At 38.9% G+C, this 12641-nt stretch overlaps 1 protein-coding gene across 1 annotated transcript; it reads left to right on the top strand.

The window, feature by feature from the left end:
- Positions 1 to 360: 360 nt before the first annotated feature.
- Positions 361 to 11460, top strand: mettl14 (methyltransferase like 14). Its single transcript, XM_038713399.1, has 11 exons — positions 361 to 801; positions 1606 to 1694; positions 2085 to 2172; positions 3443 to 3520; positions 4761 to 4848; positions 4947 to 5037; positions 5167 to 5308; positions 7380 to 7472; positions 9501 to 9617; positions 10573 to 10783; positions 10922 to 11460. Exons 1-11 carry the CDS (start codon positions 736 to 738, stop codon positions 11227 to 11229), a joined length of 1371 nt encoding a protein of 456 aa, XP_038569327.1. The 5' UTR covers positions 361 to 735; the 3' UTR covers positions 11230 to 11460.
- The last annotated feature ends 1181 nt before the right edge of the window (positions 11461 to 12641 follow it).

Raw genomic sequence — 12641 nt, 5'->3', positions numbered from 1 at the left:
TTCTCTACCCAAAAGTTATTCAGGAAAATGTTGAAAATGCCAAAACATTTGAAAATTTTACGAAGTATAGGCTAATCTACAACGTTTATTGTCTTTTGAGGATTACCACTTCAGTTCATTGTTTTCATTAAAACGTCCCTAATTAACACCCAGGACAGAGGGTGCAACTGGGTGTACACTTGACAAAGACTTTATCATGGTCAGTTTCCCAGTTTCGACCGGTCTCGAACGCGGCATAAATTACACTTCGCCTTCACCGTCTCCAATATAGTATTCTCTGATTGGATGAACAAATGCGTCCATCTAGTGACGTCATTAAACGGCGTCTGTTCAGAAAAAAACTGTTGACTCTTGATTTACACCAGAGTACGCCGAACCTCGCCTAGACAGGCGGAGTCGGCTCTGTTCGCCGCTTGACCCTCTCTAACCAGGCTGCTAATACCGCTGCGAATTCAAAAACCGCCTTAGTATACAAAAATAACAGCAGCCATTAAGCAGTCGTAACAGGGTGTCTTTAACACGTTTTTGAGCAGCGCACATGTCAAGACCGTGAAAACACCGAGCGTCCCGGTTTATATAACGAGTACACCTATTGTGATTTTTTTAGCGGCTATTAAACATTAGCCGCTTGTTGGCTAATGTTACAACTAGCTAGTCACATTTATTTGAAAGGCGTCGGTATGACAACGACCTTAATTATTTCGTAATTAATCCGAAAATATTACAAGGGAAGGAATGAACAGTCGACTGCAAGAGATCCGCGAGCGACAAAAGCTTAGGCGGCAGCTTTTAGCTCAACAGGCAAGTGGACAGTTATTCCGCTGTTGTTGCTAGCAAGTAAGCTAATCTAACAAGTAAGCTAGCGATGTCTCTGACAAAACTGTTGATGTTGCGTGGGAAACGCATTTTCTGCTGCGCGGAGAACAAGGGCGGAGCGCAATAGCACAAATACATCTAACGGTATGGGTGATAACTTAGCTGACATAACTCCGCCGAACATTACATCAGTGGTGATAACTTTACAGTAACGTTAAATGTAAGTCCGTGGTTCTCAAACTTTTTCTGTCATGCCCCCTTCAGAAGCTGAAAAAAGGTTTGCCCAGCACCCAAGAAAAAGTGGATTTCATTTTAATCAATCATTAATAATACGTGCGATTGAAAAACACAAAAGATTGAGGTTAGCAAAATATCCTTGGTAGCATCAAAGCACATTTGTTTATGCCACTAAATCAATCTTTAGGTCCGCTCTACATCCATATTGATGTAACTCTACTGATGTAACCTAACCTCAATGAACGACGCGTTGAAGCTATTTGAGCCAATATAGCTAAGTTAACACAAATGCCATCGCTGCACGACACAGTCAGTTATGATACATATGAATGGAAGATATACCAATATTTAATTACTGTAAGCTGTATGTAAAAGATGTAGCTACATAACAGCAGTACAAAACACTGAGACGGACAATATATACGCTGTATGGAATTAAGTAAATAAATACGTAGGGTATTCATTATATAATAAAGGGGAAAATACCAGATTGTGATAATAAAACAATGTGACTGCTAACCTTGCACTTACTTTCTTATACTTGTGTAACAGTTGGGAGCTGAAAGTGCAGACAGCATCGGAGCTGTCCTAAACAGTAAGGATGAACTAAAAGAGATAGAAGAGACAAGGGAAATATGCAGGTAAGATGTCACTTAATCCTCAAAAATTAGTAGCCCATCAGGTCAGTAATGAGACACAAGGAAGGTGCAACTTAAAGCAGAAAAATTTGACATGACTTGGTGGCATGAAAAACAGAAAAAGGCTGAGTGCCAGGCTTGCAATCCATTGTAGCTTCCTCTTCAAGCCTTTTTTGAGTTCTTTGTGCCACGTAGTCCCTGTGTTTGTGCACATATTGAACATAATGCATTCTCTCGCTTTTCCACAGCTCCCCTCCTTTTAACATATATTTGGAAACATATGTCCACCTTGCTTGCCAGTTTGTTTTGCATTCATCAGTGCCAACATGTTGATTTTGTGCTTTAGTGAGACAGCGAATCTGGGAATGTATTTCGGATGTTTCTGTTTTGCAGGGCTTCATTTGATAGTTCAGCCACGCCTTCCAAAAGGAAGGCACAGACAGAGGGAGAGGAGACAGAGGAAGATGTGGAAGAGCAAAAGGTGAGAGTAGTCACGTATTAGGGAGCCTTTTGAATCTACATGGGTTAAAGAAGGCTCCATCCTATTGTGTATATAATGATTATAAACCCTATTTATGTAGCACTTAAAAATAAGTTTACAAAATGAAAACTTACAATAAAATCAAAATACAAGAAGAACTCATAAGGAGACAACAAAAGCAGAATAAAAAAAGAGCAAATTAAATGGATAGAATGAGAGCAAACGACTAAAATCAGGACAAGCCATTGAGTATGTATGGGGGAGTTTTTTAAAAGATGAGCCGACTGAACTGCGTCTGCTCAGGCAGATTGTTCCAGAGCCTCATGGCAGAGTACAAACAAAGGTGTGTGTTCCCACCTTGGGCCTGTCCTACTAAGCAAGGTCAACATACCCAGGATATCTTTTCGTTATCTTAACCATCGCGATCAGGCTTAAGTTACACAAAGCTGGTTATCACGTCAGTAAGTCAACCCGGTGTTTCCCAATCCTGCCATATATGACTTCACATAAGAGGGTGCAGCAGATGACTAATCACAAACATGGACAAGTCTACTGGCTTGAGAGCAGCATATTTTACAAAGTATGGTATTACACAAATACAAAGAAGTTAAACACATGATTCAAACTAAAAGCAACACAGTTGCAACTGCCACATGCAGGAAAGGCATCTCGCAGAAAATCAGAACTGTGCGAATGTCCAAGTTAGTCTTGTAATATCACTGCTCATCATTAGAGAGTAGACCTGACTATTATTATACTTGTGTTCCATTAAATTAATGTGTTGCTTAGATGTAGTCTCTCTTTCAGCTTGGCTCTGTGTCTGCGTTTTAACATAGCCAGCCTCTGTACAATATAAGAAACAAATGCAACATAAAGTTTTAATACACAAATTCAAATTAAACTTAACTTGAACACCAATGTATAGGCTCATAATAGTTAGCCTAACATAAAAAGAAAACAGCATTTAACGGCTGTGACAGGCAATATCAAATGGACTCGGGAGTAAAATAAATATATAAATTTAAAAACATTTCAAAGCGGTAATTAGGCTTACTGTCATATCTTAAAAGTACAACAAGTACAAGGCTTTTGTCCTTCAGTCACTCTCTGTGGTGGGATGATCAGTATTCAAAAGCATCTCTGCATCTTCTATGAATGGTGATGCCATTTTCCAATAGAACTGACTGGCCAGTAGTCAGTGCTTTGCAGATAAAGTTTCTCTTCATTGACCAAAATTTGACCCCCTGTGTTTTTGCGCTATGTGTGTTAGGATGAAGTGGAGGTGCAGCAGCCGGATGAAAGCAACCCATATGAGGAAGTGTACAAGGATTCAAGTACTTTCCTAAAGGTTGGACAACTTGCTGTGTCTTTCTTTTACACCCGTCTTTTGTATCTATTAGATCTTGTCTCAATAATGATGTTTTTATAGCCTGTCAAGTGAGAGATTTATTTTTATTTTTATTTTTTTTAAAGTTCCACTAATTACAAAGCAAATTAGGCATGTTTTCATTGCTTAGTTGTAATAAACAAACTGGTTTCCTAGGCAATTTTACCAGTTGTTAGCCATGTCAGCCTTATAAACAATCTACAAAATAACAAACATTTGTAGGAGAGTAGCAAGAGCTTGATAAAATGCTCTGTATTTGTATAGCGCCTTTATAGTCTTTTCGACCACTCAAAGCACTTTTACACTACATCTGCATTCACCAGTCATACGCATTCATACACTGAGCCTAAAATCTCACAGGTGTTCAGATAAGGTTAGGCTGCCTGGCAACACAGGCTGGAATTGACTGGAATGAGCTTGAAAATGCTTTTAGCTCAAATTTTAGCTCGCCTTCATGATTTAATGTGAGGACTGAGTGTATTATTAAGATTTGTATATTTGAAGATGGTTTAATTAAAAGGTCTAGTAGTACTGTGCAGTTTATGTCATGTTCAGATAATAATAAGTAACTGTGATCCTTTTAGCCATAATCGTGCATCTGTAATTGGTCCATTGGTACAGGTTGTTCATCTTTTAAATATGTTTGCGTAAGTCTCACTTTTGACACTATATTAGTGAAAAATAGCAAGAGAATAAGACATAGCCACATCAAACATTACTCTATATGTCAACGGTTCCTATTTAACCTGTGACTGGTGTTACCAGTATTACCTGCAGAGGCTACTTTTGAAGAAACATTTCTTGAGTTAAATTCCAACTCAGTGAATATCTGATTTGGTGCTGTCAAAAGTCTAGATTTACCCACACGTACAACAAGGAAAAAACCTAAATTGAAAGAGCCAGATAAATATTTTCCTGTGTCATTGTCAGGTGTGCATCATGTGATTGTCCTGCGTTAGTGGTGTGTCATCTTTATTTAGAAAGTCTTTCTTCCTCATACAAGTCCACAATGGATTTTAAGATTCTGCAGAAATTGTTTTGGAACCTACAGTTTCTATTGAGCTCTTCCAATTTCATACATCAAATGTGTATTAAAAAGTTTGAACAGACATCCAGCTATTCATACATACTGTATGTTGTCGTATGCATATATTTTTCTTCTGCTCATCCTTTTCATCTTATTCCATTCATTCATTTTCAGGGCACCCAAAGTTTGAACCCTCACAATGACTACTGTCAGCACTTTGTTGACACTGGGCACAGACCACAGAACTTCATAAGAGATGTTGGTGAGTGTGTGTGTGTGTGTGTGTGTGTGTGTGTGTGTGATGTACACGTTGTGCATGCTTGTATGTAGTTCTGACCTTGTCGTCTTCTGTGAATTCAGGCTTGGCTGACCGATTTGAAGAATACCCTAAACTTCGAGAGCTGATCAGATTGAAAGATGAACTCATCTCCACCACCAACACCCCTCCCATGTATGTTAAATGATGACGCGAAGAGTTGCGTTAAATATGTTTTTGATTGTGATGTGATTGCAGAGAAAACAGCTGGAAAAAACAGCCAATAGAAGGCTCTATTTGAGATGCGTGTGTCCGTGTGATTAGGTACCTCCAGGCTGACCCAGAGCACTTTGACCTGCAGGATTTGAAGTGCAAGTTTGATGTAATTCTGCTTGAGCCTCCCTTAGAGGAATACTACAGAGAGTCAGGCATCAGCCACACTGAACGTTTCTGGACCTGGGATGATGTACGTATTCATGTTTGAGTTGCGCCAGCATGTAAAGAAATGTAAAATGTTATGAACACCTCGTAGGCCACAACAATAGAAAGGAGGCGCACGCCAAACTTTACAGTCAGAAACAGAAATATATTACAATGAGTTATATTGATAAATGTGTGGCGTGGAAGTCCTTATCAGTGGTCTTTGAAGAGATATCAATACACTGTGAAAAGGACACCTCAAAATAAACAGAGCTTAATGACCTTTTAACAACAAGGTTGGCCAAACTATGGCCCACATTTTCTGTATATACGTTGCACATCCTAGTTAGTAGATGTAGATGCAGTAGAACAGTAGATGTCGCTGTCATTGGTCAACAACTACTTGACCTACAGTGACAAATTGCTAGTCGATAGAAACATTTTCCTCTGGTTATTTTTTTCTGTATATCGGCCAAAATCAAAGGTTTGGCCATCCCTGTCTTACAGTGACGGCTCCCTCAGCTGCTCCAGGCTAAGAATCTGTAACAATCAGACACAAACACATACCACAGGACCAACACAAAGGGCGCTAGTAAGGATGTGGATTGTTAATTTTTATTGATATTGATACCCTTATAGAGACTGCTTAACGGTACGATTCTATATCGATACTTTACTATTATTTGGTGACGGTTATTTGGTAAGACCAGACCCAGCGGGCATGAGGTGGGCCTGCACTGTATGAGGGAAATAAAATGAGGTTATATAATGAGATGACACATGACTTGCGAAAAATAAACAAATATTGAAGTGTGCATATTAACTGCCTGGTTGTTTTTAAATCAATTCTACCATTAGACTTTAATATTTTAAATACAACTAAATGTTACCAGCGCAGTAACATTAATGTTTACAACAGCAAAGTCATTATATATAAACTCAATAGCTGACATCACAATAGTAAGTGACATTTAGAAAGAATAAAAACTTCATCAGTCTCTCCTCCTCCTCTCTTCTGTTATTCACTGCCTACAGATAACATTACCTGAGGGAAGGAGGAGCGGCTGGTCTGTCTCAGCCAGCAGCTGAGTTTACAACAATGTGCCAAATTTTAAGACTACAGATCAGTCTCTGCTCCAGACAGAAAGCTTTCTATTTAGCTTGTTTTTTAACATTTGGCTAATGCCAATCTAACGTTAGCTGTGCTTGTATAAAACATACAGGATGAGAGACTGAGGACAGAGATATTTCCACGTTTACTGTACACACAGGTGTATTGATAAAGTATTGTCTTTTTACTCGCAAAAGTTTTATTGCACGTACTTCGAGTAACGAGCATAGCTGTCGGCAACTTGAGTAGTTTGGAGCTAACTTAACTTTGGCGTCTCTCTCTGCTGGCCGCGGTGTGTATGTACATAGGAGTTGACAGATAGCAGGCAGAGGCTGCAGACTGATGATAAACAGTCCAGGGCCCATTTGATACAGCGTTTCGATGCCATCACTAAATAACATTAGTTTTCTTATTTATCGCGTTTCAAGTTAAATCAGATTTGATACTCAAGAAATAACGTTACATTATAGGATTCGCTAGTCTCGACAGAAGTATCGATGAGCTTAGATCAGATTTTCGGGTTTTGAGAAATTTTGGAACCGGGTCCTTTTAGAACCAGGTATCGATCCCCATCCCTAGGCGCTAGTGCCATCACAATATTTGTGAAATAAAGAACACTAGAAATTGTTTCATGGGAGAATATCGCACATTACTCAGCATAATTTCAGACTCGACTTGTGCCCAAGTTCTGATCGTTAAAATGTTTCTAAGTGGTCACACTGGAAGACTTCTAACAAAAATATTGGGTATTTCTGAGATTGATATGGACATCCCAAAATGTTAAGAGCTTCAGACTGGTGACCCTATTAATGACCTGCTAATGTGAAGACCCATTTGGGATGGCAAAATCAACTGTCCGATTCTCCCATAACACACAACCGCCTAAGGACTTGGCCTAATGGAAAGGAAGCAAGATTTGTGAATGGTATATTTACTGTGCATGGGTCATGCTTAGTATCATGTTCACTCACTCACTTTTTCTCTGCACTGCTCTCTGCTATTTTAGATCATGAAACTGGAAATTGAGGAGATATCAGCTCTCCGTTCCTTTGTCTTTCTCTGGTGTGGCTCTGGTGAAGGCCTGGACTTGGGCAGAATGGTAACATGATCATTCTTTAAATAAAAAAACATACATTAATATAACAGGCAAACTCTGGAGTCCAAAATGGATCTTACTTTACTGGTTTAAGAAGGATATTTTTACCCCTTGTTAGTCCACATTCTTTGAGTCGTTAAGGCATTTGTTGATTCAGTGGGCTTATGCCAACTGAGCTAGGTAACTGTGTCTATAATGTTATGACAATACCTTTTTAAAGTTTTTTCTGTTCATACCAGACTATTCAAGGTTTAAGTCCCTCTGCAGTCACTCTGGTTCATGTTTATCAACCTGTCAATTTTGTCTTTGTTATATGGTTGTCTGTCATAGGTGTGACATTTGTCTTCGTAGAGCTTGTCAGTTACACAGATTCACAGCCTGGCTCTCTGTGTGAGAAAATACTTTTTATCATAGTCTTACAAGTCTAAGTATGTTTATACTGAATGCTTTTTTTCCCCCAACAACTTTATGATTCATGTTGAGATTGTGAACAAGGTTTTTGTCATTGACTGTGTGTTCTTTGGGGATCATAAGGGCAATTGCCATCAAACCAAACATTCAAATTTATATCAAGGCAAACTGATGTCAACTTCATCTGAGCAAGTAGAGAGAAGACATGCGACTTCCAGGTTTCTAAAATAATTTTGGACTAATATAAAAAGTCTGTCTAACTAATTTTAATGTTTTGCTTGTGCCATTATCAAAAGCACCAAAAGTGTGTACAAACTTTTAGAAAGGAAAGACTGATGTTGTCTTTCTACAGTGGCATCACAACTATCCTGTGTTATCTCAAATAGCATAGCAACTACAAACAGAACAAGTAACTAACCAAACTGCAGATTGTGCAGATAACTCAGAAATGGAAAAATGTAAAATGGAAAGAATCATTGGCATCTGCTTTCAGAACCACAAAGTAGGTTGTGACCTTTTCGGCAGTTCAGAAAATTGTTTCTCTGACATACTGGAGCTTGTAATTGAGTTATTGATATGATTTGCTATGTGATGTGCTATACAGTAGATTGGTATGCAAGCCTTAATCCTTTTTAGAAAAACAGGTAGATGTGTAAATCTCTAAGCACCTCAACATTTAATTTGATTACGATTCAGAGGGCTGCTATGCAATTATAAAACGGTTATTGATGTATCTTTTTTTTCTATACAGGATTTTGTGATAATTACTAAGCATTTCATTTGCTCATTACAATCCAACAGAAACACCTACTCATTAACTTAAAGCGAGTTTGCATCCCTAACTTACTTTACTAACCTCAGCTCCTCCATTGTCACCTCCATCCTTTAATTAACAACAAGTTTTTCAGACTCATCTGAAAATTGGAATATAATTTAACTATCAGGATGTACAGTATGTGTACAGGACAGAGCTGTACCTGATGAATCTTCCATTTCTGCGTCGCTGTGCATCTTAACACACACACAGTCACTGTTAACATCCTTAAATGCTTATTTTAAGTACTGGTTACACCACACTGCATTTGTTGACTTATTCAGGAACATTCTGCTTCAGTGTGCACCTGACAACTGTGTTAAGTTAATGTTTATGTAATGTTAGAATAGCAGGACAATAGCTTTGAATTCCTTTTGAATTACATCTGTTAAATCCTGGACTATTCAAAGTTTAAACCGTCTGTATTGTCCAAGTCCGGCAAGTTGTCAGATAAACATCTTTTCCTTTGTTGTTTGGGTGTCTGCGGTTAGTGTGACGTTTGTCCTCCTATAGCTTATCAATAACACTCTCTGTGTTTTAAAAAAAAAAAAAAGCATGATTTTGCAGCCTTTACCAGAGGAGGTGTTTATACTGCAATATTGACAAGGTGTTTCTTATTGTTTGTCCATTCTTTGGGTGTCACAAGCGCAAGTGTCATTAAATCAAATACAATAGATGAGTAGGGTCTCTCTCAGAGTAATACGGAATATATACCTGTCAATATTAACAGCCCTAAATTGAATACTTGCATAGCACATGCAGTTCAAACAACATCATAATACCTAAACTTATTTTACCCATTCCAGTGTTTAAGGAAGTGGGGCTTCAGGCGGTGTGAGGATATCTGTTGGATCAAGACCAACAAGAATAACCCCGGCAAGACCAAGGCACTGGATCCAAAAGCAGTTTTCCAGAGGACCAAGGTACAGTATACAGAATATGTAAACCATATTAGGTCATATGCACAGAGAAAGGATAACAGGAGTTTTTTTTTTTTTTTTTTGTATTTGAATAAGAGAATGAGAGGAGGAGTGAAATAGATCACTGAGTAGTTGAAAGGGATTTTAAGTTAAGTTTTTGATACATATGTTGAACTTTGGATGAATAAATCTTGAAAGAATTGAAAGATCTCTGTGAGTGCTTTTGAATGGGAAGATGTAGAAAACGATTAAGGAGTCTGTTTAAACAAGTCACAAAACTACACTGAAGACTCTAAAGAAGCAAGCAATGGAAAAGAAAGCCTGCACATCCAGCCAATCAAACCGACTACATCTGATAAAAGTAGCCAGATGCTCTCTGAGTAAAATAAGCTAATGTGCTGCTGGGACTGGGCTATTTCAGGCGATACCTTAAAGGAACGGAGTACCAATACCCAGTCCTATGTATTATGTTACAAAACGCGGACACGGTGGATATTTTAGAAGCACGGACCAGATAAACCAGCAGTGAAGAGTAAACACACCAGTGCAAATGTGCTTCTGTACCACTTTGGTTTCGATCATTTTGATTGGCTACGTCATTCACAAGCCTCCTCCACATGCGATGCACCTGCTGCTGTAAAAACTCACAGGGCCAGTTCTGTGTCTTTTCAGCAACTTTATAAAATGCACTTCTGATGGAGAGAGAAACATAAAGAGGCGGGGCAAGCCACCGTGTTTAGAATAACAGACCAGATTGTGTTTGTGGGGAAAAGAGAACTAAAAGGGAAAGCAAGGTGAGCCGATTCAAGTAGTGAGTTAACACTCAAATAAGGTGCAGAATGAAGTGGAATTAAAATGGTAAAAATGGTAAAATAAACTACAAAAAAAAGATTACCACAAACAGTCATTCGCCCTCATTATGTGGGAAACACTGATATATACAACACATTCTCTGCAGGAACACTGCCTAATGGGAATCAAAGGAACAGTGCGTAGGAGTACTGATGGTGACTTCATCCATGCCAATGTGGATATTGACTTGATCATTACTGAGGAGCCTGAGATGGGAAATGTAGAGAAGCCTGTGGAGATCTTCCACATCATTGAGCATTTCTGCTTGGGTCGCAGGAGGTTGCACCTGTTTGGACGAGACTCTACTATCAGACCAGGTGAGATGGACCTGCTCTTTCTTTGGGAAATTTAGCTGACAACTGCAGGTTGTATCTTTGCTTTTAGTTTTTTAGTGTCTTGTCTTCCCCTGTGGATCTGCTTGTTTCTCAACACATGTTTTTTTGTTCTCTTTCTAGGCTGGCTAACAGTGGGTCCTACTTTGACAAACAGTAACTTTAACCCAGAGACATATGCCTCGCATTTTTCCTTGCCTAACTCCCACCTATCTGGCTGCACCGAGGAAATAGAGAGGCTGAGGCCCAAATCTCCCCCTGCCAAGCTGAAGTCAGACCGTGGTGGCGGAGCACCCAGAGGGGGACGTGGTGGTCCAAATGCAGGAAGAGGCGGAGACAGAGGCCGTGAAAGAAACCGACCAAATTTCCGTGGGGACAGGGGAGGGTTCAGGGGTAGGGGAGGGCTACATCGGGGCTTTCAACCTCGTTAGAGCTACAAGCTCATCCAACCAGACTGATGCTAGGATTTCCCATCAGCATTGTAAGCAAACACAAGCTTATTTGTAATGCGTTTGGGTTATGGTATGCTTTTTATGTGACAGCTGAGAAGTTAGCGAGTGTGATACATCTTTTTGAATAATTGTGGCTTGTTTATATTTTTTCATGGATATACATTCAATTTTTAGGTATTGTCTTAATAAACATTCTTTTCACTTTTTGTATTTATGTATTGATTTGTGTATTCGAAAGCAAGTTGTGATTGAAAGTCGGTGGAACTACACTGTTGCTGTGACGATACAACAAAGCTTAGTATTTTTAGTTAAAAAAAATGGTTGATTGTAATAATGTAAATGAAAAGCTAATCAATCGCTGGATATCAGATAGTTTTGTGGCCGAAATATTTGACATTTGTGTTGACATATGAGCATTAGCTCTGTGAAAGCTGATGGGCTGTTCAGTTCTGATCATGCTCTTCCCATATGCTGTTATTAGTGTGTGAGGAATGTCAACCAGAGCATTAAGGAGGGGTGCCATATGAAGAATGCCACTCATGATCTTCCTGAAATGCTTCTTCACTGTAGACATTCCTTTACAGTAATTCTTTAGTTATGCAACTGCTAGTAAAAGGTAAAATAGCACCCTGAAGAAACATAAGGTAGACACAGAAAGTGATCTGTGCTTAGAGACATTCATACCCTCAGTATAAATTGAAATAACTTTGGTACCTAGTACCATCTCCACTTCAAATCTTTAATGTATGATACTTTGGTTTATATGGTTGCCACCTGTCCCATATAATAAGAATTAGTTTAAGATGCCCCAGACTTGCCCAGAGTAAGCTGTTGTTGGCTAATGTGTATATTGTTATTAGATTGTACTGTTTAGAGTCATTATGTGATAGTTAGCTACACTGTGCTGTTCTCCCAGATACACAAGTTGATGAAGACCCGCCCCTGTGAGTATTTGTGTGTGAGAGAGAAATTTCACCAATAACCCAATTAGTGGACATTAATTTGCCACACGTCTAGGCTGTTCCATCATTTAGTAGATGCTTTGGACAGAAGGTTAAAATAAGATTTATTTTAAAATGCTTAAAAATACGCTTGACTTCCTTACCATGTCGAGAACTGAGGTACTTAATCATCAGTGCAGGGGATTTAGTGTCTGAGAATCACAATCTTATAAGGGAAATGTTCCTTGTTGAATTTCTTAAAGGAAATGTTCCTTGTTTAATTGAATTTCTTTCAGTCTATGTTGTTCCTGTAAGAGCAGAACAACATACCACTACTTACTATTTCTTTTGTGGACTGTTAGCAACTCAGGTATTTCACCAACACTGCTTACTCCAACTTCAACCAGAGCATAAGACAGAATAAGTGACACCTGTGTGGGTGTGAAAAAC

Source organism: Micropterus salmoides, unplaced genomic scaffold, assembly GCF_014851395.1.
Source record: "Micropterus salmoides isolate LMB-PRFRI ecotype aquatic unplaced genomic scaffold, ASM1485139v1 Ms_hic_scaffold_12, whole genome shotgun sequence".
Taxonomy (NCBI): domain Eukaryota; kingdom Metazoa; phylum Chordata; class Actinopteri; order Centrarchiformes; family Centrarchidae; genus Micropterus; species Micropterus salmoides.
Note: the sequence above shows the minus strand (reverse complement) of the source record. Positions and strands in the feature narration are given on the sequence as shown.